The sequence below is a fragment of the Callorhinus ursinus genome, unplaced genomic scaffold (genome assembly GCF_003265705.2).
Source record: "Callorhinus ursinus isolate GAN/ISIS: 27379988/994484 unplaced genomic scaffold, GSC_fseal_2.0 scaffold9, whole genome shotgun sequence".
Taxonomy (NCBI): domain Eukaryota; kingdom Metazoa; phylum Chordata; class Mammalia; order Carnivora; family Otariidae; genus Callorhinus; species Callorhinus ursinus.
In genome coordinates, this window is record NW_027397071.1 from 23,080,773 (window position 1) to 23,108,495 (window position 27,723).

Here is a 27,723-nt window from a genome sequence, read left to right on the forward strand (position 1 = left end):
AAAGGGGATGAGCAGGTGAGTAAACTGGGCCCCTTACCTGTTGACTGTAGGTCTCATGGATGACTCATCCCCACAAGTCATAGGCCCTGACTGTTCATGTGGACTCACCTTTGAACCCTCTCTAATAGAAATCAGGGCAAACAGCAAATGCTTGCTCATGGATACAGTATACGGATCTTGGAGGACTGTATCGACCCCAACTGGACCAAATCCAAGGGCCCTGTGAACTCTACCACCCTTGATGCTTGCTTCCAGGTTCTTGGGTAGACTTCCCCGGACCCAGGAGCCCCCAGGACTGCACATCTAGCCTCCAAAGTCACAGAGGAGAGGGACTGAGGGAGCACAGGGGAAGTCAGCTTCCCCTCCCCCATCATTCCTGTGGTGACAGACCCTCCGTAGCTCTGTCCCTGCATCCTATGTATTTATTAGGCTGCCCCTCTGCCCCCTTCAGGCTGTGTTCAAGCACAGAGGCTGCTCACAGGCATTGAAAAAACAAGTCTCTATTTTTACAGGCCGACTTGACCTAGTCCAAAGGCCGAGGCCTCCTGAGATTTGACACTAATCCTGTTGGATATTTCTCATACCTCCCTCATGCCTCATCTGGTGTTGTTCCTTTCTGGACTGAATAGGTTCTGTTTCTTCCTCATTACAAGTTTCTGCCTGTGGAGTTTCAGAAAGCTTCAGGACACATTCCAATTTTGAGTGGCCGAAGCCATAGAAAGGTAACGTCTGGACCAGTAGGAGAGGAAGAGCTACAGGCAGAAACCTGGGTTTGATAAAAACCAGAATTGTTGAGCATCCACTCTGACTGGAATGCAAGAAGAGAAGCATTCCCCTCCGGGACACGGGAGGCTCTGGGTGGGGGCAAGGGCCTCTTAGCACAGGAGAATGGCTTGGCTGCGTGGGCCGCCTGGTCTGAGTGCTGGGTCTGGGTTCGCCAGAGAGGAGAAGTGAATGGAGTATTTGAAGTGAAGGAGGGAAATGAGACAAAGAGTCGAGTCAGAAGAGGGTGTACAGCCTGACCCCCGGCCTCCCAGCAGACGGCGCGGCCAGGTGGGGCGGTATGGGGCGCCCAGGGTGTTTGCCGACAGGCCTGCTAATTAAACACCAGAGGACCGGATTGCCCACAGTGATGGCCAGGCCAACGTTATCAGCTGCAAACTGGCTGCCAGGAGCATTCTAATGAAAAATAAACAGTACTGCGGGTGGGCTGGGGAAGTGGGGACAGGGACCCTGCCCCCGTTTCTTCGGACTTCTAGGATTGGTCCTAAGGAAAAGTCACACCCCAGTCACCTTGTAGGTCCTTTTCTCAAAGGAGCCTTTGTCTCATCACAAGGTGGTGTGATGTGTGCTTCCTTAACCCTTAGCTGCTGGGGTGACGAGCAGACAGATCAAGCGTCCAGGAGCTGAGTGCCTGGTGCCCTAGCCCTGGGAAGGACAGGCTGTCTGAGGGGGGTAATGACTTCTGCCGGGTCTCTAAATTGAGGGGACAGCTAAAGCCCAAAGCTCTTCTACAAGAGGTTAGAATTTCATCAGAAAGCAAGTCTGGTCACATGAGGCTTTCTGGCACTGTGTGCCTGGCAGGCTGGACACCAGCCTGCCAGAATTGAACGAGTGGCTTGTATTGGCTTCAGCGGAGGGGAGAAGTCCCAGCCTGGCCTGTGAGAAGGAGCGAGTGGCTCGCTCCCCTGGCCGGCCGCTGGACTGCGGGCGGGAGCAGCGGGCAGGAGCAGCAGGGCTGCCCGCGGCGGGCTGGGGCTCTGACGCCCAAGCCCTATTTCTTTTTAACCCTAGAAAAAGGAAAGTGTGTGGTCCAGGGACCGGACACTGAAAGATGCCTAAGGAATGCAATGCCTTCCACGCCCTGTCGGCAGTCCTGTGCTGCTTCTATCACCGCAAGCCATTCCTGGGAGCCAAGGTAGGTGCGGTGTTGAGATAAGATGCATTGGAGATTCTTTTGGGAGCCTTGAAAGCCTTGGTCTTCCAAAAGGCACCAGGAAAAGTTTGCAGCCTGCTGGCTGTAAAAACAGAGGCACTTTCTTTGGCCGGTAGAGCAGGCTAAGCCCCTCGTGATGTGCCTCCCTCCCCTGGAAACGGAACCCAGCTGCACAGAAGGGGGCTCCAAGGCTGCGTTTGGGGAAGCAGCTCTGTTTTTCAGGACACCGTCAGTCTCCTTGGGTGGAAATTCTGTACCAAAGTAACTCGGTAACACGGACCTATTTTTCTTCCTTCTCTCTGTGTATCTCTCTTCCCTTGTTCGCCGTGGCTGTGAGCTGGCTGAGCCCCTCTCTCTGCTGAGCCTGCTGGGACATTATGTCAATAATGTATGTAACCTACAGAAGCCACCAAATACCGCCTTTCCAATCTCAGCCAGGTTCTGAAACATTTCAGTGTTTGGAACTGTGTTGTCTTTACTGCTCTCATTTTGAACCTTTGTTACAAGACACCAATGCCAAGGGTTTTGCGTAATAAGTCAACACACTATTTATTTTGATGAAAATACTCGAAGAACCTCATTTGGCTAATTCAAGACAAGACCTGTGTTCTATGTTGCCTGCCTGTGACCACACTAAGAGTGAAGGTTAATACAGGCTCTCATTGATCTGCGGGTTTGTCTGCCTTGGAAAAAATCCTGTCGGCCCTTAGCTTGACCACGGACCTCCCTTATCCGTGGGAAATAGGAATCTGAAGTCTCATGCCACCCAGACGGTGGGGCTCTGTCTCCGGAGGGACTGACTGACTTCGTGCAATTGAAAAAGCTACAGCAGCCTTATGATGTTCGGCTTCCTTCTCAATAATGCTTAAAAGAACTCTCAGGAAAATGTAACAGGAAAACCTATTAAAGGGAGAAAGAGCCCTTTGTAGAAAAATAGACCCTGAGTGAGAAGAGGTTAGGTTTCTTCTGATTTTACTGCCCTCTTGGAGTGTTCAGAGTAGCTTTCTAACCATTTAGCAAAGTTCATTTTTGTCTCTTTGTCAAGGAGTTTGGAGGGGGATGAGCAATTAATCATCAGTTTAAAAGTGTTTCCTCCCTGATTGAAGAGCCCCTTTCTGTCCTGGAGCCCAGTGGGGTGATATGAGGACCATGTGGTTTCTGGCCTAAATATGGATCATTCTAGCGTCGGGTAGATGAAGTCATGCCATTAATGGTATTTTAAAGCTGTCAAAGATAGACCAGGAGGTCCCAAAGGGACTGTGTGCTTCAGATTGGCAGTAGGTTTTCACTCTAATAGAAGTCCTGCCATAAGCCAACTTCTGCTAATTCAGAAAAGTGCAACTCAGCATTGGTATGTGAGGAAACAGCTGCTAAATATCTGGGTCTGAGTGACGAGATTCTGTGTGGATGTCCCTGTTCCTCTGCTGTTATGTCCTTCAAGGCCTGCACAGAAAGGCCACAGTGACATATGGGGGTACAGCCGTCCCTCCCTGGCCTCCCCCTCCCCTCAGCTTCTCCTTCCCTGGCCTCCCCTGACCACTCTTGGGGGTTGACTGGTTGTAGAAACACCTCCTTTCCACCCGGGGCTTCTCACCTGGCCCCCAGTTTGGTCCATCTTCCTAGCGCAGAGAGAGGACCTGGCTTGCTCGCTCACCAGACACGGATGAGCTTCCAGACCCAACCTCGGTCCTGCACAGAGCCTCGCAGTGCGCTTCCCTGCTCCGTTTCGCTTCGGTGGTTACCTGGGAGAGAAAGTCCTCCTGGGCTTAACTCCCTGCCAGAGTCGCCCCAGTGATAATGCCACGTCGCTTTATTGACTCCTACTTTAATTAGGGGTTTCAGGTCTTGCAGCTCATAATTAGTTTCCACTGCAGTTAGGGTTTCAAAATTAAATTGGGATTGATTGCCTGATAGCAAAGCGGAAATACAGCTCCAGTTCTTGACCGTGTGTGCTGCTTCCCTTGGCATGAGTTTCTCAAACCAAAAATAACACTCTGGTAGCCATGGTAACTTTCCATTTGGTCTAATCCATATCATCTCGGGAGAAACTAGAATGTTATTAATAGTGTTTGTTGTATGGGAAGAAAACTAAAAATATAAAAGCTTCTTCATTACATAGGAGACCAAAACACTGGCACTTTGAGGGAATAAAATCTTACTTGCAGAGATTTGCTGGAATTTGGAATGTATTTAGGGGCCTCGTGTGGACTTGCATATTAGGGCCCCGGAAAGGAGTGAGGCCAGGGTGGGGGGTGGCAAGGATGGAGAGGAGAATTAAGGGTATGCAGTCCTCGCTGGCCCCCAGGCAGCTGAGGCCAGAGATGCGATGTTCCAGCCATATTGAGGGTCATGACCTTAACATCCCAGGTGCGAAAAGGAAAGGCTATTTTGCTTATGCCCAGTGGAAAAGAGTTTGGAGTGAAGATATTACTGATCCATAACATTACTGGGGCATGTTCAAGTTCAAAAATCCCTGAACGTGGAATGTAGTAGCCCATCCATGCATAAGCACTCTTTGTGGGGGGGCGGGGGGAGGGAGGTTGTTGATAAATGACAGTGGAGGCCCAGCCCCCCTGCTTTGAAGGACTTACTACAAAAGCATTAGGTCATGGTGTCATTTTGTTACATTTGCAGAAGTCTCTCCACCTTCCCTGTGAGTTCTTTCATAAGGAATGCAAGTGCGTTGTCTTAGTGGAGTCTCAAAATGAGTGCTCCAAGTTTGGCAGGGCACCAGTTTACCCCTTCCCACAGAGGCTCAGGGAAACGACCTACCCAGAATCATTTATGTCCTTCAAGGCCTGCACAGAAAGGCCACAGTGACATATGGGGGTACAGCCGAGGGTTGAAACCGGGTTCTACCTTCATCTGGCTTCAAGCACAATGTCTGTTCTACGATACCATGTTAAGACCACTGAAACCGAAAATGAGATGATACTGTATATATTAATACTTTAGTACACAATGTGGCTGGGGAAAAACAGTGCCAACCTCAGTTTTCAGGAGAGGCCACAGGGGGGATGTCGAACTGCTTTTCGGAAAATGGGTAATCCTCCTGCAGGTGGTGGCGGGACCACCTTGAGGTCCCTCGTGAACCCCAGAAGGAATTTGGTGAGAAGCACAATAGATCCATTTCTAGAACGAGCAGTAAGAACAAAACTCCACTTCTTCTTGTCCCTGTGTCTCTGATTTTTCTTGTATGGGGAGAGGGGGAAAGGAGCTGAATTTTGCCCATCTACCAGCGGCCACCCCTAGGAAGAGCAGTGTGGTTTTAACCCAAGAGGTGGGTGGGAGTTACCTGGCAAGTACAGAACAGCCACGTTTCTGTAGGAGCCTCAACAGAGCTGTTGGAACAGAGTCAGTGGATGGATGAGCCACTGAGTCTTGGCTAACCAGCCACTAAATCCAGTGGCTGTGGTCTTGCCAATGAGAAGTCATGGCTAGAAGGCAGTGGGTTTTAAGCACATGCTTTCCTACACATAGATTTGATCATCCTTGCGGCCGTCAAGTGCTCTATAGTGGGAAGAACTGAAATCGGGCTGTTGCTACAGTTGTGTTGTGTTTTGCTTTCAGTCGTTTCCTTTGCCCCCACAAAAAGGATTTGGAGCCTCTCTGAATGCACATTACAGCCCGAGGGGTCCCATCTGCCCATCCCTAGAGGATTGGGTTCCTGGAACTTGTTTTCATTAGAAGCTGCCTTCCTGTGTGAATATGGTAGAGCCAACCAAGGTCCTACTTGCCTTCCCTGTGGCCAGTCCCTTGGTGTGTTTGCTGTTGTGACAGCTTGGTCACTAGTCCTCCATCCTGGTGTTGATGACGGCCTGAGCTGTCGTAGTCAGTAGGGCCAATGCACCATCAGCATGAGCTGTGCAAGGTGGAAAAAGCCACTCGGGAGATGTCTTTCCAAAGTGACTCAGCCCCTCCTTGTGGCAGCTGCTAGTTGCTCATTTATCTCCCCTGCCCTCCCCCTGCTCCCCCCCCCAAAAAGCCTAGCACAGCTTTTTTGTAAAGAGACCTAAATGCATTCCATTGGCATCTGGGAGCTTGGGGGATCTGGTTTCAGCATCAGGGAAAGGAAGGACATGCCTGACGGCGGCTGGGTCCCAGCATCCCCTCTCCGCAGACCCCGGAGCTTGGATCCTGGCCGAGGCCTTGTTTTTGTTGGAGAGACGTGGGTGGGAAGCAGAAATGAGACTGGGATCCTGGGAAAATTCTGTTAGTGGGTTTATCACCTCCAGGACCACAGAGAAAGGGGCCTGTGCCAAACATCGGGGAGGACTCTGGAGAGTCAGGGTGCTCAGGCCACAGAGATCTTCCTGCTCTGCCCCATGAGAGATCTGCAGTGCGTGGAGGACCCAGGGCCCTGTCACTGGGTTTAAAGATGTCAGAGACAGCTCTGGGGTCTTTTAGTTGATGCATATTTGAGATGTCTCCAGGCCAGCAGAGGAGACTCAGGCTGCCCTGGTTGGGGATAGGAGGGGATGGGAGGGGAGGCGCACCTCATGGGTTTGGACTGCGGCATCTCTGTCCTCATCTGGATCTCCACTGCGTGTCCACAGCCCCAGGGGCTACTGCTGGAATCTGGCTCTGGCCATGAGAATGTCACGGCGTATTTTTCTGGCTTATAAAAGAGCCACGATCAATCTTTTAGTTTGTATGGGCAACAGCTCTCCTCAGTGTCCGCTCTGAAACATGGGTGCCATTACAAAAGCAGTTCCGCACCAAGAAGCCAGAAGCTAGAATCCCGGTTTCGTAATAAGATGGGATCTGAGAGACCATGAGCCAGCCTCCTACTTAGAGTTCATCTGCTCCTCCGCCACCCCCACCCCCACGCCCAGGGTGTGTGCTGAGGGGCTGCTGGGTGCCAGGCCCTGGGGAGACGCTGCAAGCTCTGTCCCTGAAGGAGCAGTTCCAAGTCCGCTGGGGAGCTGGGCCTGCACGCGGCTCTCTCCACGGTGCCTGGCAGGTGCGGGGCAGGCAGAATACCCAGTGTGTTGTGGGACGCCGGGCCAAGGCACTAATCCAGCCCTGGGTCAGGGAACTTCCTGGAGGAGGTAACATTGAGCGGCTGCTAAAGGAGCAGTAGGTGGAAGAGGCATGGGGGAGAGAGAGAGAGAGAGAGAGAGAGAGAGAGAGCGAGAGAGAGAGAGAGAGAGAGAGAGAGAGAGAGCGCACGCGCATATAGGAGCCTCACACACTGGACCTCAGGCTGCAGCTGAGGAGCGGAAGGAGAGATGGTGGGCGAATGGATCATGCAGACCAGCGGGGCCAGTGAACAGTGTGGATGGGGAGCGGGGAAAGTCTGGGGCTTGGTCCCTTTGTGGGGAGCATGAGCTTGAGGATCATAACCAGCGTCTCCCCCAGCTCATGCTTATGTCCTTGAAGCCTCCTGTCAGCTCTGCTTGTCCCTGCTCAGCTCACTCTGGTCTGCCTCCCTCCACCTTCTCTTTAGGCCCTTTTTAAACACTCAGATCTTGTTTCTTCACAGCAGCAGTTAAGACCATCAGGCACAATATTTTCCCGTCCCCACCCCTGACCCCACAAGCCACAGCTATATCCAGATCCAGATCCTCGCTTCCTCCGAGGATGAAGCATCCCTCTCCCTGACCAAGGCTGGCCCGGCCACCTGTGCCCGTGACCACCCCCTCCTCAAAGACTCTTCTCCATTGGTCTCTCCTCAGGGACCTTCAGTCTGTCTTTCTCCACCAACACTTGCTTCTTAGTTTATAAACATGCTTCAGTCTTTCTCAGTCTAAAAATACTACTTATTTCCATGTCTTCATTTTCTGGTCCCTTTCTTCCTCCACCCAAACACTGATGAACACAGTCTCTGCTTCCTCACTTCCCAATGGCCCCTCAGCCTCTTTCACCCCACCAGCAGCTTTGCCAGGTCCAGTGGATGCCGTCCAAGTCTGATTTTATTGGAACTCTACTGCATTTGGCATTATTGGCTCTTCTTTCCTGAAAGTCTCTTCTCTTGACTGCTAACACACCACACTCTACTTATTCCCCTGGATCCTTCCTGACCACTCCCACCCTATTGCTAGGGACTAAATCTTTGTGTGCCCCCAAAATTCACATCAAAATCCTAACCTCAAGTGTGATGTATTGGGAGGTGGTAGGCAGAGCCCTTATGAACGGGATTAGTGGTCTTACAAGAGACCCCAGGCAGCTCTCCTGCCCCTTTTGCTAGGTGAAGACATGTGGGAAGAGAGCTCTCTAGAACAAGCAAGCAGGCCACACACCCAGTCTGCTGGCACCTTGATCCTAGACTTGCCTCCAGAACTGTGGGAAATGTATGTCTGTGGCTTCAGCCCCTCCGTGTATGGTATTTTTCTCATAGAAGTTCTGATAGACTAAGACACTGTCTTCAGTTTCTCTTTCTGGCCTGCCTCTTAATTTTTTTTAAGATTTTACTTATTTATATGACAGAGAGAGAGCACAAGCAGGGGGAGCAGTAGGCAGAGGGAGAGGGAGAAGCAGGCTCACTGAGCAGGGAGCCCGACGCGGGGCTCGATCCCAGGACCCTGGAATCATGACCTGAGCCGAAGGCAGACACTTAACCGACTGAGCCACCCAGGCGTGCCATCTGGCCTGCCTCTTAAAATCCAGCGTCCCCTAGCCCTCTTCTGATATGCCCTCAACATCCCATCTCTTAGGTGGCAGTTGAGATAGGCTCCCCCTCAATTCCGAGGATTCCCCAGCTCGCACCCAGTCCAGCCCTTCTCCCCACAGAGCCAAGCCCACAAGCACCTCAGGCTGTGCAGCCTCTTCCACACACCCGCTCCCTCTGTGCTTCTGTGTTGGCAGTTGGTGGCTCAGCATCTTCCAGGAGCTCCCATGCCTCTTTCCCCCACTCTTTATTTTCAGATCTCATCAGTTATGTCTTATGATTTTACTCCTAAACATTTCTGTCGTCTGTCTCTTCCTCCCTGACTACCACCAGTACTGTGCTAATTCAGGCCTCGCCATCTCTTGGTTGAAATTCTGTAGAAGGCTTCTAACTGGTCCTCCTGCCCTAAATCTTCATAGGAAATTATTTCACCCTTACGTTTGACATTTCTAGACACGGGAGCGGACTGTGCCCTTGAGGCAATGCACTCCCCACCCCCCACGCAAACAACTCTAATTGCTAGAAGGTCCTTCCTTGCATTGAGTCAAAGTCTGTGCCCCTGCAATGTCTACATTATTCTGCAGCTAAGGGGGCATCATAGCCCTTCAGATGCATTTCTTCCCTTGCATTACTGTGAGCATGTCTATTCTGAGACCGAATTGGCTGGTATGAGTGAACACTTAGAAATAAAACTGTGTGTATGTGTTGAGGGGCTGATTCTAGATTAGTTTCCCTAGGGACTTCAACCAAGAATATTTGACCATCATCATGTGATGGCAACAGCCCAAGCCTTCAGCTATTTCCACACAGCCCTCATGTTTCTCTTAAGTCTGTGCGGTATGGACTAAACATTTCCAGTTCTTTATATACTTTGGGAGACTTGGATTCTAGTTTTTCCCTTATTCTGTAAGTCTGAGCAAATCATGAAAGTTCAGGGCCTTGGTGAGGTTTTCTCTTGGGAGATAGAAATCTTACTACCTTTTTAACTCCAGGGATGTTATACAGATTCATCAGATCTGAGTTGTATTGTTTTATGTGTCTTGGTTCTCTGAAGTTCAGCTGCTGTTTCCCCATTCCTGCCATGAGCTCTAGCATGGTGATTGTGGTTTTCAGAAGCTTGTTAAATGAGATACGTGAGTATCAAGTGTTTTGAGCTCCTCTGGGAGAAATAAACCTTTAAAGTGACGTGTGAGTTGTCTGTTGGAGGTGGTGGAGTCGATACTTGGCCAAAACCCATCTTGTGATGAATCATTTGGTTTTGCTGAGAACCTACTGTGTACTTGGCCCTGACATATGATGTGCTTTATTCTAACACAGATGTCTGAGACAATTGTTAGTCATGGCATGCTTTTGGAGAGGTAAATTTGGAAAAAGGCATTTATTCTACACTCCACGCTGGAAAGGTTTCTGAATCTTTGGATTTTCCTCCATGTGTTTGGCATATCTCATTTTTTCTTCCAATTACATCTCCTCGTGTCTTTCAACCATGATGCGTTTTGTTTATTCAGTGGTGCCTCGTTCATGCAAGGTGAGTTAAGAAAAGGATGCTACAGTTGACCCTGAACAACCCCTCCGTGGAAAGTTCATGTGTAAATTAACTACTAAGAGGGGTGCCTGGGTGGCCCAGTTGGTTAGGCGTCTGCCTTCGGCTCGAGTCGTGATCCTGGGGTCCTGGGATCAAACCCCGCATCGGGCTCCCTGCTCAATGGGGAGCCTGCCTCTCCCTCCCACTCTGCTCCTCCCCGCCCCGCTCACTCTTCCTCTCTCTTCCTCTCTCTCAAATAAATAAATAAATAAAATCTTTAAAAAAAAATACTAAGAGCCCACTGTTTACTGGAAGCCTAACATAAACAGTCAACTAATGCCTATTTTGTGTGTTTTATGTATTATACGCTGCATCCTTACAATAAAGTAAGCTAGAGAAGAGAAAATGTTAAGAAAATCATGAGAAAGAGAAAGTACATTCATAGCAATGTGCTGTATTTACCCCAAAAGCTCTGCGTGTGAGTAGACCTCCACAGTTCTCACCTGTGTTGTCCAAGGGTCAACTGTATTTGAATTGAGTTTTGATTTTCTGATATTCTACTGAAGAGCAAATAAGACATCTGTTTTGGAGAACAGCTATGTTCCACCAAATCACTCCTAATTTGGATCGAGATGAATTAACAAGGTTGAATTACCAGCGGGAAAGATTTCTGGCTTGCACCTCCTTGCATTCTGAACTTCAGTCAGCTGGTCTCCAAACCCTTATCCTGGGTCTGCCTTAGCCAGGGTGGTCTCTGTTTCTCCTTTCCCCATAGATGGTAACAAAGGACTTCTCTTACTGAATGGAGTCTCACTGCCAGACCCAGTGATTAATGTTTCACTTCATTGTCTCATTTAGCCTATGTGCCGACCCGGTGAGAGAAGTATTCTCGGAAGCCAAGGACACGGTTAAAGGGAGCAAAGCAGTGGACAGGGGGTTGTCATGGGTCGATTGGTACTCAGCTTTTATTCGAAACCTTTTATTTCACAGACCCACTAAATGATTAAGTGCAAGTGGTGACCTTCAGCCTTCATCCTAAGTGTGGCCATCCGATTTCTCATTGGGCAAAATCAGAAAACAGGACTGCCTCATGGGGATGATTTGGCTGTCACTTCTCTGCAGGCTGCCCCAGGAAGTCATCATCTCAATTCGATCGAGAGGGGAAGGTACCTTGCCAGCTTTCAGTAGGGCAAGATGCTAACAAATGGCATGTTGAAAAATGTGATTGTGTTTCAGCTTATCTTTTGCCAGGGAAAGATGAGAGCCCCCCTTGGAGCTGAGCACTGAGTGAGTCCATGGGTGCTTTGTCGAGAGGGTAAGAACATGATGGGCAAAGCCACTGGAGCAGGCAGCGGGGGAAGGAGATCTTATGGTGTAAGGAGGGTGTGGAGCAATTTCCTGCCTGTGTAGGTAACTATCGTGAAGGAGACAGCCACATCGGTTGGTGTGGGGCATGCCGCATGCTGTCCAACTTCGAATTCCTCCTACAGTTTTTTTTTCTTTTTTTTAATAATTTTTTATTGTTATGTAAATCACCATACATTACATCATTAGTTTTTGATGTAGTGTTCTATGATTCATTGTTTGTGCATAACACCCATTGCTCCACACAGAATGTGCCCCCTTTAATACCCATCACCAGGCTAACCCATCCCCCCACCCCCCTCCCCTCTAGAACCCTCAGTTTGTTTTTCAGAGTCCATCGTCTCTCATGGTTCGTCTCCCCCTCCGACTTACTCCCCTTCATTCTTCCCCTCCTGCTATCTTCTTCTTCTTTTTTTTTTCCTTAACGTATGTTACATTATTTGTTTCAGAAGTACAGATCTGTGATTGATCAGTCTTGCACAATTCACAGCGCTCACTATAGCACATACCCTCCCCAATGTCTATCACCCAGCCACCCCATCCCTCCCACCCCCCACCACTCCAGCAACCCTGTTTGTTTCCTGAGATTAAGAATTCCTCATATCAGTGAGGTCATATGATACATGTCTTTCTCAGATTGACTTATTTCACTCAGCATAACACCCTCCACTTCCATCCACGTCGTTGCAAATGGCAAGATCTCATTCCTTTTACTGGCTGCATAATATTCCATTGTGTATATATACCACATCTTCTTTTTTTTTTAATTTTTTTTATTGTTTTGTTAATCACCATATATTACATCATTAGTTTTTGGTGCAGTGTTCCATGATTCATTGTTTGTTCCTCCTACAGTTTTTAAACTCATCAATCTCCTGTAAAAAATAATTTTCAGTCCCTTGGTGTTCCATCAAAATAAAACCAAGCGTCAAAAGCAATAATGTCATGATCCTGCACGATGGGAAGGCATGGAGAATGATGGGGGATAAAAGGCAACAGGGGTTGAACATCTAGGGGAGCTACGGGGCACCCATCAGAATGGGGAGCCTAATGCAATGAGTTAAGCCTGAGGGGGATCAAGTTACTTCTGCGCCTAGGGGGTGCACCGTGTTAAGACTTCAACCTGCACAATTTAAAATGAAACTAGTCTTTTTCATTCACACACAGAAAGCAGAATTTTAATGGAAATTTCTCAGAACCTTCATAAACAAAGGAGTTTCACAGATGTTCTCTTCATATTTCCTATTCATGGTTTATGAGCCTCTTTTGATAAGTGTTTGATAAGGTTTGATAATGAACAAAAAAGAAATCTCTTGGATTTGGGCTCTCCGGTGGGTTTGATGGCAGTTTCTTGTCTGTGCCAGGGTCTGATGGCCCCCACATCATCGTCTGTCTATGAAAAGAAAAATCACATGTGATAAGAAAACGAAGCATCTTAATTCAACAGCAAATTGCAAATCTGTTTTTAATGGCACTGGAGTAAGAATCTGGTGTTAAGTGTGATAAATTATACAGGTTTAATTATAAAATGGTAAAATGGCATCAAAAGCCATCTGCAGAATCTTTTCCGAAGATGAGATTCTTTCTAGGATTCGGAAAGGAGGAATTTATGCCATCAAGGTGCTTAAACATCAACATCAAATTAATTGAAGTGTTTCAGAATGCTAAAACTTTCTGAGATTTTATGAGCTGTCTTCGCTACTGATTCCTTTCTCACAAGGGGCTAGACCTCTCGCTGACCTCACATAAGCTAGAGAACTCTGAGAACTGCACCAAACTGCTGCTCTTCAGATGTCTTGTCCCCTCACAGAGTCTGTGACCCATCAGGCCACGGAGTCATTCTTAGTCATGCCCGCGTCTCCCAGCAAATCTAGCCCCAGGTTTCACTGAGCTTTAATTTAAGGATTGAAAGGAGCAGGCTCAGGGAAAGGGGCCCCGGTGAGACCAGAGGTCCCCATTTGTCAACAGCCCAACACTTAAAAGATGGGGACATGCTCGGAGTCTCTCCCTTCTAGCCCAGAGAGCACCTGCGCGTGAACTGGAATAAGGCACCTTTCCGCAACGACTTTCTTGCCATCTGCCAGTCAGCCGTTGCAGTCAATATGGAGATTTTCTATGGCTGTGTATGAGGGGCGCCTCCGTGGATACAGTGCCCCTGTGTGCCACACACTGGGCTGGACCCGGCTTAAATGCCCAATTGCCCATGCCACCGTTTGCTTTTGTCTACTAAATGGGATATTTAAAATTTGAATTTGACTTTTTTTTTCCTCTTTGGGCTTTTATTTACAAAGTTAATTGTTTACTTAACTAAAGCCTTTGGCTTTAATCACAGTTACTAGCACGGAAATGCTGTTTGTCTAGCCTAGCACCCATCGGGAGAGCTGCATCAGTACATTCAAGCCTTTCCTCATTTATCTGTGCAGTATAATAAAATATTTTAGAAAAAAAGAAAGTGTCGATAAAAGGTGACACAGAACCCAATATACAAATTGTTTCATATCAAGACTTGAAGATTGCTACCAGTGCTACTTTCTCTCCTTCCACTCTGCCTCCGATGAAAACATCTGAGGGCTCTTGCTCAGGGTTGCTGGGCTTAAAGCTCGGGGAGAACTGGATTTTTATTTTTTGGCTGGTGGGCAGGGTTAAAAGTGGCAGGAGTAACGGATTTATTCATCCTGTGGGTTCATGATCATTTTATGCAGGTTTTCAATGGTAAAAAATAGCACCCGATCTTCTAAAAAGCCCTTGATATACTATGGAATTTGATTATAAACTAGTCCATTGCTTGAAATTCACCACAGGGCAGGGACTCAAAGGCGCCGAGTCCCTGACATCTCCAAAGAATCTCATTTTTAGGCAGATTTGCTTGCAGGACGGTCCTGTGTGTGGCAGCCTCGGCAAGGCTTCAGAATGCTTTGTGTCATGGTTATCCAGTGTGTGCTTTTTTGACAGTGGGAGCTCAGTCCCTTCGTATGTTCGTGCTTATTTCGGGATTGCCGTGACGCAGGCTCCAGGGCATTACAGGTTCGGTGGATTCGAGATGAGGGTCTGTCCTTTTGGACTCCCGCATTGTCCCATCTCGGGCCACCCGGTGGCCACTCAAGGCACGTCCCTGAGGGGGTTCTCAGGCAGCTCACAGGAGGATGCAGGCTTCTCTCAGAAAATAAACCAATTTTGTGTGACGATCCACAACACCAGGCACACTTACAGTGTTGTTTGTGATCATAATTTCTAGATTTGATTTCCAGAATCGAATTGTTTGGTGCTACTTGATAAGAGGCCTGGACTGTTGACCTCTCCCTCAAACTGAATGAACCACCCAGGGCAGAAGAAAGGAAGCTTTTGTCTGAGAGCCGGTAGATTCTGGGTGCTCTGGCTCGCCACTCCTGGCTGGGATAGAATAGCCCAGAAGCTTGCTTCCCTCTTCATTCTCTCTCCCTCTCTGTCCCCTCCTCCCATGCCTAAGGAGAAATCGGTTCCAACCTCTGGCTTTTTTATTCCATCAGAACTCAAGTCTCAGATGCCAGTCACCTCTAAAACCTACCGATGGATTTCATAAGTCTGGAAAAACAAATTCTCCAGTTAAGTAACTTCCCATTCTTGCGGCTACCAGCGTGCTTGGAAAGGGCTTTCCAATTCTACATCATTTCAAGCCAGCACCTGCCGGGCACGAGGCCAGATGCTGTTGCCCGTGCTTTCTGTGCCTTAGATCAGGGAGTCCTGGGGAGTGAGATCTCTTACCCTTTTGGCGCATACAGAAGCAAGGTAGGCAAAGTCTAGAAAGGTGGCCAGGGTCACCTGTTCTTGACCGACCTCCAAACTCTCTTTTTCTCCCCACCCGGTGACAGGAAGCTTGGCTCCAGTCAGTAAGTGTTTACTGGGCACCTGCTGTGTGCCAGGCACGAGGCTAGGCTCGGGGAGCCAAAGGCAGATATGGCTTGGCCTCTGTCCTCAAAGAGTTTATGTCCTGCCGACCATACTGCCTCGCTGGTTCGCCATCATTAGTGGATTAGAGAAGAACAGATTGGCTTAGTTAGGCCTTCAAGGTTCCTGCCTACCTCACCCAGCTCCTACTCTGTCCTCTCCCCATTCCCCAGCCTGGACTCCTGCCAGGAGTCTCTGCAGGGGTGACCCTGCCGACTCATGGACTCCCACTGCATAACAGCAGTACCCTGGCCCGTTCCATCACCATCCCCCCCCGCCCCGGTCAAACCTCTGCCAGTTACTTTGTCCTCACATAGGCATCCATAGCCCTCTTCTGATCTGGGCCTTCTAGCAGATTCAGACATGGATCCCGGTGTGCAGTGTCAGTATATTGCAAAGGGGTGGTTCATTTCACTGGGGTTAAAAGAAATGCATTCAGAGTTCAGGGGTCTAGGAGGACAGGGAAGGATAGGGGTCTGTGTCCCCCAGGAACCAGGTCTGAGCCCTGGGAGAGTAAAAACCAGGCATAGGAACCCATCAGGTTTTTTGTGGGGGTGCTAGAAGAGTCTCTGGATCTCCTGTCAGCCCTCGCTGGGGCACCCCTTGACTAACATCTCCGAGCCGGGAATGCTCTGATAAGTGCGTGGCCTCATAGTGTAGGAGCAGAGACAAGGGTAGGGAGATTGTTATGAGGCTATTGCAGAAGCTCAGGGAGAACAGAACAGGGTAACCTCGGTGGGGATTAGAATGCATTTGGTAAGAGGAAGAACCAGGAAGTTCTTGATCGATGGAGCCTGTTGTGAGGGTTCTCATTTGGGTCATGAGGGCAGAGGTGCCAGTGACCAGGAAAGGGGGAAGAAGGGCGGGCTTTGCAGAGATGAGTTCCGTTTATTTATAATTCAACATCCAAGTTCCAGAGTGGACTCTGGTCAGTATCCCAGCACCCACCCCAAGGGCTAGAGAGAGAAATTTGGCCATCATCAGCACATTTCAAAAGTCTTGAACTGGCTTTGTGCCCTGGGCCCCAGCCGGGCCCTTCTGCCCACTGCAGCCAGATTGATCTGTCTAAAAGCATCTTTTTTTGTACCTGTTGCCTGTTGAAAATCTAGGCAGAGATTTTCGGTGACTCACTATCTGGAATGTGAAGGTCTAACCCCTCAGTGTCCGACTCCCCTCCATCTGATCCCTGCCTTTCTGGATCAGGACTCCTTTGGCACAGAGCAAAGTAGCTTAGGTCACAAGGGGAGTTTGCTGGTGGATGGAGTCAGCTGGGGCTTAGACGTGCGTGCTGCTGGGACACCCTCCATCTCTTGTTCCTCTTCTCTTTGTGCGCTGATTTCGTTCTCCACCCAGTCTGCTGCACATGGTGGGTCAGTGTGAGGTGCAGCAACTGTATGCTTCTAGTCTGGGGCGCACCCCCCCACGCCCCCCGCGTGGGGCCACAGAGAGGTTTCTCATTGGGACAGGGAAACCCGAAGGCCAGTGAGATGGAGTAACTTGCCCAGGCTCCAGAGCAGAAGGGCAGGGATAAGTTCCGGGCAGTGTGTCTCCAGAGCTCAGGGCTGAGTTTCAACTGTTGCTCTGCGTGTGGTCTTCCAAGAGCACTGTACCCTCCTGATTGTAGGGCCCAGGGTGTCATCCCCTGCTGGCAGATAAGTTGGCAAATTGCTTGGCCATGATTGTTGATGGCCACAAAGTGGTGCCTTTCCAGTCTTTCCTGGGTGATTTGCACAATTTACAATTCTATGGGAACTGGGAAGCTTTTCTTAGAGGTAGGAACAGAGTAAAGTAAAAATTATAATGCAGATGACATCTTTTTCTAATCGGCTCCACTGTCTTCTGCATACAAATGAGTGTCTCGCCTTCTCTGGGGCTTTCCCACAGCTTACTGTGTGCACACCCTCCCTCGTCCCCCAACTTAGGAGCGCAGACCTCCTCTGAGGAGGCCCGGTCCTATTGTTGTGCCTGATTTGAAATGCAGGCTCTAATGTCAGGCAGCCCTTGCAAGAGGAAACACCACACTCCATTCCTCCTGGGCTGGAACAGCTTTTTCTTTCTGGGAGAGCTGTTGAAATGTGGGTTTCCGTGTTAATCAACGTTCCCAGCACGTTTGTGGAACTGGCTCTGCACGTCCAGAATGTGTTTTCCGACCATCCCCTGGGCTCTGGCTGTTGCAGCCTGTCAAGAACAGACTTGCTCGGGCTATGTGGGGCTGCAGAGACATTCAGTCCAGATTCAGAGCGATAGGCATGATTTTTGGAATGGGCCGCAGCAAGCTCGGACTGGTCCTGGCAGTGTAGCCGGACCAGAGGTGCTGGGCGAGCGGGCATGCGAGGCAGCCCGTGGACACGTGGCTGGTTTCCTAAACTGCTTCCCTCCCAGGCACCCACCCCCTACGCATCCGTGCATCAGACTGAAAGCACCTCCGGGGTGAAGCGTTTCTTTTCTATAACCAGATGGGTAGCATTCTGGTATGTCTCTGATAACAGTTAACCGTGCCGTCTGTGTCCCAGGGATGTTGTGAGTGCTTTCCCAAAATGGACCCATTCCATCCTGATTAACATCTCGTCATGTACTATCATCCCCATTTTGCAGACCAGGACCTGAGGCTCTGCAGAGAGGTGAAGTCATTTAACCAAAGCCACACAGCTGGTCAGTGGCACGTGGCCCATGGATGGAGGGAGAGGGCTGGCCATGCTTACGTACTGTGCTGTGGCATCAGGGTTATTAAGAGGCTAGCAGCAGGAAGGAGGTAGCTGGACTCAGATTTCCCTGAAAAGCAACAATTCCGGTAACGAATGAATTTTCTAACTAAACTTCAGTTTGGTTGGACAGGTGTGGGCCTCATCCACCCCCTCCATTTGCCCTAGTTATCAACTCACCTCCCTCATCTCAGCCCCCAGAAGTCATGACTGAGACAAGATGAAATTTTGGAAGTGGAGCCATGTGAGTGGGAAACCATGATATAGTAGTTACTAACCCTCCCTCCCTCTCTTTCTTTCCTGCTCAAGGTATTCTTATTACTTAATTTACGTCCATAGCCCCTTTTCTAGCACCCCTCCCCTCCCCCAAAGAGAACTCTCAAATTTCTGGTGGATCCAATTCAGGCAAAGCCTCCGAGTAGGAGACGTGGGGCCCGCCCACATCTTTCTCTCCTGGGGGCCATGGGTGGATCTGGTCACTTGAATGAACCTGGCAGAGCTCACAGGCAGAATGTTCTTGATCTAAAGCCCAGCAGCTCCGCTTTCTCTGGAGGGTGTACCCCAGCTACTGTGGGGGGTGGGGGAGCTCAGGATGGCAGGATCTGGAGCCTGCGCTGGGGGCTAGAGAAACTGGACTCTGCCTCCAGCCCACCCACTGCCACCTCCTCTCCTCAACATAAGGAGCTCGGGTAACACAGAATCAGACTTGCCTTCTAGCCATGAAGTTCCAGTTCAGGGGTAGCAGTTAGAGAACTTGAGCATGGAGGAGAAGGTGTGTTACTATAATGTGCTTGTTAGTAACATTTATAGCATCTGGGTGAGATAGCAATTATTCGTGGGTTTTCTTGCTGTCTGTCTCTCTGGTAGTTGAACATAAAATCCAAAGGGCCAGTGAGGACTGCTTTCCATTCAGTGTAAACTTGCGGAGAGAGCCCGGCTATATTGTACTGGCTCTGGGGTGCCACAGTGCTCTGTCACAGATGCCCACTGGCCTGTGCTCACAGAAGACAGAATGACTTGGGTCCAGTCTTTGAGGTACATTGCATTCATAAGGTGTCTGCAGAAACAAATGTGAGAGCATTGGGAAAGATGAGCTGGGAGATGAGCCTATAGGAATGGGGACAGATTGGTCTGAAGGGGCTGTGTGCTCTTTACTCTCCCGAGATTGGAAGGTGCTGGAGTGCGGGGACCTGTACTTATTCTTCGGCTCGTCTCATGCATAATTCTGGGCCGGGCATAAGATAATGATGCATGTAACTATGGGAATAGGGACTTCTCTCTTCTGCTCCTTCCTCAGAAGGTAATCTCAGGAGGGCCAGGAGGCTTCTTAGGGCATTAGTGGAATCAGAACTTCAAAGGACACCGGTGACGACACTGAAGAGATAAAGCTATTGCTAAGGGCAGGGGTACTGCTGTGTTACCCTAAATTGCTAGAATTTCTTTTGTGGCCCCAAAGACCCCAAAACTAGCCTAGGCCATGCCTGAAATGGCTGCATTTCAGGGGGACATTCATATTCAGCCCAGATGGCTGTAGTTAAGTGGACAGGCGCACTGTTAACAGAAGTTCTGGTCGCTGGGGGCAAGCCGACAGAATTCTGCCGACGTCACAGTCCCATGTGACCTATCCTGTGAAGCAGGAATGTCGTGCTTGGTCCCTAAGGAACACAAATATCCATCACAGTGCTCTCAAAGATGCAAATGGATACATTTTGCCCAATTTTCCTATATGGTCACCGTTCACCCACCATGAAGTTGACAGCCCATCAAAGTACTTACATATAGTGGCACGATCGTAGTTGGCAACGCTCACAAAATATAGGCACTTCGGAAAAATAATTAGAAGATGCATTAATGTGTATGATTTAAAGAGTATGTGAAAGTTCTAGAAGGCGTTCACCCCCAAAATAACTACTAATTTAATCATGAGGGCGACCCTATGTGGGTGACTTTTGAATTGCCTTGTTCAGCTGTTTGAGAGATGTTGCCCACATCATCTGCTGAGGTAGAGGCTCCCGGAGGCCAACCTGGCTCTTTTTAATGTAGTAGAACCAGCTCTCACTGGTTTGAAATGAGCCCTTGCTTGCAATTGCTTGCTTGCTCTGGATCTGTCTCCCTCCCGCCCTCTCTTCCTCCTCCTCCCCTCTCCCCCAAATTATAAATCTAGTCAATTGTGTAACCTCCTAACTTTGCACAAATTATGCAAGAGCTTAAGGGCACAGTTTTTGAAGTCTGAGTTTCCATCTCAAGGGAGGGTCAGTCTTCCTGACTCCCTTTTCTCTCCTCCCTCGGTACTTTCCTGCAGTGCCCTGTCGTGCCCCATCTCCACAGTCCACAGTGGGGGGAGAACAATAATTGTGGATTTCCCTCTAAGGAATTAGGGCAAAAGTAACAAGATAGCAGATTTTGTATTTCTGGTAACAAGTGTACTGCAGTATTATTTCAAAATCTGGAATGCAGGATTGTTGTTTATAAAATGCTAAGAAATCTTGCTATTTGTGAAGGATGCTGAGAAGGAGAGAGGGGGTGATGGTGGGAAGTGGCCTGGGAATTGGGCATCAGGGAGGAAGGAGACTGGCTGTAAAGAGAAATAAGGGAACAGCTTTTTGGGTCTGGGTGAGTACAGTTTGAGTGGAGGGCTACACGGGGCGTATGACTCCTGATGACTACATTTTCAGGGCTCGGGCCAAGAAGAAGTGGGCCCAGGACACAGTACAAGGGATTCAGGCTCTGTGTAAAGACTGTCAGGGTGGCCAAATAGAAGCTAGGGTCACAGTAGGGGTTAGAATTTTAGTTCAGCTGCCAGTAAACAGTAGCAGCCAAAATATGGGCTCAAACAGGACAAAAGATCGCACGAAATCTCTGGAGGTGGGCAATCTGGGACTGTTGTGAGGGATCTGGGCCTTTTGGGGCCCCTGCTGCCCCATTTGGAGGATGTGGCTCCCTCCTCCCGTCCAAGATGGCGCTGCAGCTCCAGCCGTCACATCTCAGCTTAGAAGTCCCGCTAAGCGGCAGTGCACCTTTCCTTGGCCAAGGAAAATTGGGGAATGACATCCTTTAGTTGTGTGGCAACATGCTCAGCTGACATGGGGCTTCGAATAGTTTGAGATTGAAGAGGAGAAGCTCCATAATGAAGAAAAGGCTAGAGAGACCTCATCTTGGGGTACTGGTTCATTCAGTGACTCCAGAGAGCCTAATATGTTCAGGCATTGCTGGAGGGCGGTAGGGAGGAAGGCAGGTGGGTTTCTGTTCTCATGAAACTTAAAATCCAGTGGGAGGCAAGACAGACAATAAACTATCAGTGAATGCGGCCTGGTGGACAATCTGCATTCTGGACTCAAGTCTTTCCAATGAGCTGTGTTCAGATGTGACTGGACTTAATTAATGATGGATGTGGGATGCTGCGGACGCCTGTGGGCAGCTGGCACGGCCCGCGTGGGCATCTCTGCGGTGCAGGAGTCTGCTCTGTGGGGCAGAGTGGTGGCAAAGCCGAGCCGGAGAAGTGAGCAGTTGGTAAACCAGAGCCCCACCCTGAGCGGCCCTGAACCCTCTACAGCCGGCGCCCTCCTGGGCCAGTGTGCCCACAAAGACTTGAGGGCTGTAAAAATCCCAAGTCTGTTTCCTTTTCCTTGGGTGCAGAAGGATTTGGGCCTCTTCCCTGGCTGAGGTGCAGAGCAGTGGGATGAGAAATCGGTGATTCCTAGAGGCTTTTGAGGCCAAGTTGCGGAACTTGGGAAAACACAAAGACCCAGCGTTTTCCTGCTCCCATGACCTTCAGCCAGTGATCCGTGAGCCTGGTTTTGCTGGGAACCAGGCAGGTGTCCAAGTTCAGCTCCCATGTAAGTGGGCGTGGATTCTAAATGAAACCTGGAGCCAGTGTGGCCCTCCCGGACTCCCGCCCCAGCCACCGTGCGGCGACCTATATCCGTGATTCTCAAACCCTCAGAGGCGAGACACCAGTTTTTTAAGTTTCAAGTTCTAATCTGTCATAAAAATGAAATATCAGAAAAACGAAATTAAAAAGACAAAATACACAGAGTCAGACTTGTGTTGCTAGATTCAAGAGACAAAATTCTTCTGTCCGCTTGCTCTAAATGTTTCTAAAGGCGAACTCAGTTCCTGACTTGCAGTTTGCCAGTAGCAAAGAATTAGGGGCCATTACCGTCGTCAGCCCGGGGACTGCACTTTGGACGGCTGTCCTTCCCGGCTCTGGACCATGGGCCATCTGAGGATGGCTGTCCTTCCCGGCTCCGTGTGTGGACCGTCTCCGTGTGTGTCCCCAAGGAGAAGGAGGAAGGTCCCCTGGCTGAGTTGTGCCTCCCTCCCCGCTCATCTCTCTCTGGCGCCCCCTAGCCAGCGCCCCTTGTCTTCAGCGGCTCTCGGAGCCCACTGATAACAGGAACAGCTCACCCGTCTCCTCTCATAGTCCCCATGTGTAGCTGAAAATGTTACTACATACTTGCAGCCGGAGAAAGGAAAGGTCACAGCTAATTGTAATCATTATCCAGGCTCCCCTACCTGCACGAGGCTTTTGGCATATCCTGGCTTGATTAGCCAAGCAGCCAACCGCGAGGCAGGCGGGCCTTTCCAGCTGGCGGGCCTGGCTGTCCTGGGCAGGGCGGGGGGACGTCACCGGTGACCCTGTGTTGCAGTTCTCCAAGGAGAGGCACGTCATGGACAGGACCCCCGAGCGGCTGAAGAAGGAGCTGGAGGAGGAGCTGCTGCTGAGCGGCGAGGACCTGCGAAGCCACGCCTGGTACCATGGACGCATCCCCCGCCAGGTACCTGTGCCTTCCTGCCAGTGTGCGCCCGGCCGGCCTCAAACGCCACCACACTGCCCACCCCGTGGGCTCGCCCTCCAGCACCCCAGCAGAGCAAGCCCCAGTTCAGCTAAAAGCAAATATAATAAAATGGACTGTGGTAACATAGGCCTGTCTCCAAGGAGACCTTGGGAAGAACTAAGGTCAGGAACCCAAAGCACATGTCCCTGGGCCCGAGAGGTGGATGGAGGAAAGGCCGGTGTTCTGTGGTCTGCAAAGCCGGAGCGGGCCGGAGGCCGTGGCCGCAGGGGGAGCATCTGAGGAGGTACGAGGCTGGCCTGTGGTTCAGATCACTAAACTCCTGGCCGGCTGCCTGCAGCCTCCTACTGTCTGGAGCTTCTCTCTTAAGGCAGTAGTTCAATTTCAGGGGAAGAGAGCGTATCGTCAGGGCGGGTGGCACAGGGCAGCAAGGCCACCCGTGCCCTCGTGGGGCTGGTGACTGTTCACACTCCATCCCTCTCCTGCCTGGGCCCCTGGCTGGAGCTAGGAAGTAGAGGAATTATACCAGCGACCCCAGCACCCCACCCCCCGCCCCGGCCTGGAATGTACTCTGTGTGATTGTCTTTTGGGGTGATAGGTGTGAGTGGTTTTTTTGAAGAGTATAGAAACTGAAAAATGTAAGTGCAGAATCAGGGTGTAGAATTTCTCTTGGGTTTTTATCGTAACCTGATCTGGCCAGTCATTCACCCAGGACAACATGACCGGAAATGGATGGGTGGGGGGTGGGGGGAAGGGCATCATATTGTGACAATTTTTTTTAGTGTAGCAGATTTGTCAGCACTATCAAAGAAATAATCCCTATTCTAACTTCCTTTTTTTTAATTTTTTAAAATTTTTTAAAGATTTTATTTATTTATTCATGAGAGACAGAGAGAGAGAGAGAGAGAGAGGCAGAGGGAGAAGCAGGCTTCCCACTGAGCAGGGAGCCCGATGCGGGACTCGATCCCAGGACCCTGGGATCATAACCTGAGCCAAAGGCAGACGCTTAACCATCTGTACCAGCCAGGTGCCCTCCTTTTTTTTTTTTTTTTAGTTCAAAATTGATTTACAGTTGTAGATTGGGTGGCTCAGTTGTTAAGCATCTGCCATGATCCCAGGGTCCTGGGATCGAGTCCCGCATCGTTCCCTGCTCGGCGGGAGGCCTGCTTCTCCCTCTCCCACTCCCCCTGCTTGTGTTCCCTCTCTCACTATCTCTCTCTGTCAAATAAATGAATAAAATCTTAAAAAAAAATTGTAGACTATACAGAGAATAAAATGAAGAAAATGAAACTCTCACCCATAATTCTCTCTCCTGGAGATAGCCACTCTGAACATTTTGATATGATTCCTCCTCCCAGGCTTTGCAAGTATGAGATCATACCACATAGACTTTTGCAGCCCATTGTCTTCATTTAATGATGCGTTCCGGGCATTGTCTCCTGTTGTAAGATAGTCTTCTACACCAGCCTACGTCGTGTGTATGTTCATTGTATGTGTGCCCCACTCTTTGGTGGGCACCTTCACCAACATCCTTTAGGATAACTACTATGTTTATAACTATAATTATTTCCTCAGGCTCAATCCCAAAAAATGGAATTTCTGTGTGAAAACATATTTTTAAGGCAAAGATACAATTTTAAGGTAACCATGGTAGCACACTCTTCTACGCAAACTGATCCAGTGTTGGAATATCCTGGGAGAAATGTCAAAGTTTTATAAAACTGACGACTGTCCCCACCATCCTTCTCTTTATTGTGATCATAAACTTTGTTTCCCACTTGCAATGAGTATCAATTTTCAGCCACACATCATTTCAGGTTGTCTGACGGCACACTGTAACAGCAATAATGGTAGTTACAGCTAACACTTTACTCCGTTAAATCTTTGTAGCTCCTGCGTAGGTGACATTATCCCCACTCTACAGGGGATGTAACTAAACCATAAAGAGATGTAACTTGTCCAAAGTCACCCAGGAGAGCCAGAATGCAAACCCAGGCGGTCTGGCTATAGGAACGACCATCTGCAACACAGTATAGATCCTCCTTTTGCTATAAACATCAGCATCTCCATAGTTAACAATTTTTGAGCACCTACCGTGTTCCAGGCGGCTGTCTGGTGCTGTGCGTAGATTATGTATGCAAATATATAATCCGCCAGTGAGATGAGACACGGAGCTGACTTGGTGACAGGCCCTCCAGCGAGTGGCGTGCCCAGCACGGCACTCAAGTCTCTGCTTCTACAGTGCCTGGCCTCCCTTGCGTGTGGACCCCTCCTGCCAGCCGACAAAACCCGCTCCTCCGCCTGCTGGGGGTGGGGAGGGCTCAGGCTCCCTGGCCATGCCTTTTCTTCTTTCTTTCATTTGCTGTCACTTTACTTGCTTCAGGTCTGCGTACATGTCTTCTTCTTATGACACCCCCCGTGACCACCGTGTCTCAGAGAACAGCCCTCGTTCCCCTCCCAGGCACTTCTTATCTCCCTTGCCGGTTGACTTCTTCCTTCCCTTTCCAACATCTGACGTACCATACCTGCTGCTTGCGTATCTTCGCCGACGCGGCAGCTCTCCCGACGCGGCAGCTCCGCCGGTGGGGACGCCGGCCCGCTTCCCTCACTCCCGGAAGCCCGGCGCCCACAGTCCCTCGGCGCACGGTAGGTGGGCGGCTAATAGTTCTAGGTGCAGGAATGGGTCTTCTAAGAATTTGACGTTTGAAAAACTGAAGAGCCGACTGAAGAGGAAGAGACAGAGTAGCATTGTCCTCTGTTGGCCCAGAGAAGCGGAGAGCGGTGCCGCTTTGAAAAGGAATGTTCGCGGGGCGCCTGGGTGGCTCAGTTGGTTAAGCGACTGCCTTCGGCTCAGGTCATGATCCTGGAGTCCCCGGATCGAGGCCCACATCGGGCTCCCTGCTCAGCAGGGAGTCTGCTTCCCCCTCTCATGTGCTCTCTCTCTCATTCTCTCTCTCTCCAATAAATAAATAAAATCTTAAAAAAAAAAAAAAAAAGGAGTGTTCGCTTGCCTTTCCAACTCCTCACCGTTTTGTCCCCAAGGTGTCAGAAAACCTCGTGCAGCGGGATGGCGACTTCCTGGTTCGTGACTCTTTGTCCAGCCCCGGAAACTTTGTCCTGACCTGTCAGTGGAAGAACCTGGCTCAGCACTTCAAGATCCACCGGACGGTGCTGCGGCTCAGCGAGGCCTACAGCCGTGTGCAGTACCAGTTTGAGACGGAGAGCTTCGACTCCATCCCCGGCCTGGTGCGCTGCTACGTGGGCAACCGCCGGCCCATCTCCCAGCAGAGCGGAGCCATCATCTTCCAGCCCATCAACAGGACGGTGCCCCTGCGCTGCCTGCAGGAGCGCTACGGCACCTCCCCGGGCCGGGCCCCGGACGGCAGCCTCGCCGACGGCAGGCCGGACGTGGGCAAGAGGCTGAGCCTCACCGTGGGCGGCGTCCAGGCCCGGGAGCAGAGCTCGCCCAAGGGAAACCTCCTCAGGTGGGTCAGGGCCCCGTCGGGGGCGGGGGGTGGGGGTGCTGGGACCGACAGGGCCACTCTGGACGGTGGTGAGGAGCTCACCCGGGAACCGAGGAACAGTGAAAGATGTTACTAAGAATGCCAAGTGTTACTGGAATAGCTGTCATGAGGGATGAGTTCCCGATTGAGTTGGTGCCCACATGAAAGGACGCAGTTGCTGAGGAAGGAGAGCGTTGGCCAGGAGAGATTTGTGAAGAAAGGAGGATTCCGGCTGGTCTGAAGACTGGGGAAAATTTGGACAGACACTGCAAAGGGGAGGGTGTTCCTGGTGGGGGCTCAGTGTGCGCATGCGTGGGGCAATAGGCGAGGCTGAGCGTTGCTTTGAGTGGGTAGGTCGGTGGGGCTCAAGCAAAGGGCCCACGTAAGGGGCTGGTAGGGGCAGGCTCAGGAAGGTGACCCCAGCCAGATCATGGAGGCCTTAAAGCCGGGCTAAATGGTTTGAGGGAACCTCAAAGACGTTGACATGGTGAATGTCCCGAGAATAGAGCAGGGTGGCGATGTGTTGGAGGGGCAGGGAGGGAGCTTGGCGCAGGAAGACCAGTCAGTGGGTCGTGGAGGGTCGGGCTGTACAGGGGTAGTAGAGGGAGAGCCTGGGACCTTGGCTTCCTGGGACTGTTGTGCGTGTGGGGAAGGTTGGAGAAGGTCGCGTGGGAGACCACAGGAGGGCTCAGAGGGGATGGACTTCGGAGGAAAAACCAGTTGCTGCATTGGAGACTCGACCACAGGCTTATCTCTGAGTGCCAGTGTCCAGCAACAGTTTGGGGGTTCGGGAGGGGAGTTCAGCCTGAAGGCTTAGATTAGGGCTTGGTCCACATGGAAAGGGTGGTTGACTCGGTGAGAGAAGATGAGATTCCTAAGATGGGAGACCCTGAGAGACTGGGGGGCTGTGCCCTGAACCTGGGGGTGGGAGAGAGAAGATTCCAGAGAACTGGATGCCCAGCTGAGGCGCCCTGCCCTCGATGACCAGCGGCGCATGCTGTCTTCATATAGGACCTGTCTCTCACGGAGCTGGGTGCCTGGGCTGCTCTCTGACCGTTCCAGATGGGAAAGCAGGGAAAAGGTGGGCCTGGCAGGGTGTAGACGAGCTCCAGCCCCTGGGTGACACAGCCCCCCTTCTCTGGCTCCCTGGCATCTAAACTTACACACCTAAACCAACATGTGTTATTGCATGCACTGGTTTTCTTTCTGGACAGGAGGAAACGTCATAAACTGTAATTGGTAGATTGCAAAGATTCAGAAGCAAAACACAGGAGTCTGAGTAATACAGACTAGGCCGTGTGCCGCTACAGAGCTCCCGGTCCCTGTTAGTCAGCGTCTGGCTGTGGACGCTGCCTGCCTGGC

General features: G+C 50.4%; 1 protein-coding gene across 2 annotated transcripts in view; it reads left to right on the plus strand.

Annotated features, from left to right (window-relative positions):
* BCAR3 (BCAR3 adaptor protein, NSP family member) overlaps positions 1-27,723 on the plus strand; it is a 110,785-nt gene that overhangs the window by 57,283 nt on the left and 25,779 nt on the right. Inside the window, exons 1-3 of one of the 2 annotated variants that reach the window (XM_025872223.2) lie at positions 1,787-1,918; positions 22,712-22,840; positions 25,901-26,343. In XM_025872223.2, coding sequence (XP_025728008.1) covers positions 1,835-1,918; positions 22,712-22,840; positions 25,901-26,343 — 656 coding nt within the window. In that variant the 5' untranslated portion in view covers positions 1,787-1,834. Of the gene's footprint in view, positions 1-1,786; positions 1,919-22,711; positions 22,841-25,900; positions 26,344-27,723 lie in introns of those variants that run through there. The other variant, XM_025872222.2, reaches the window with a different exon arrangement.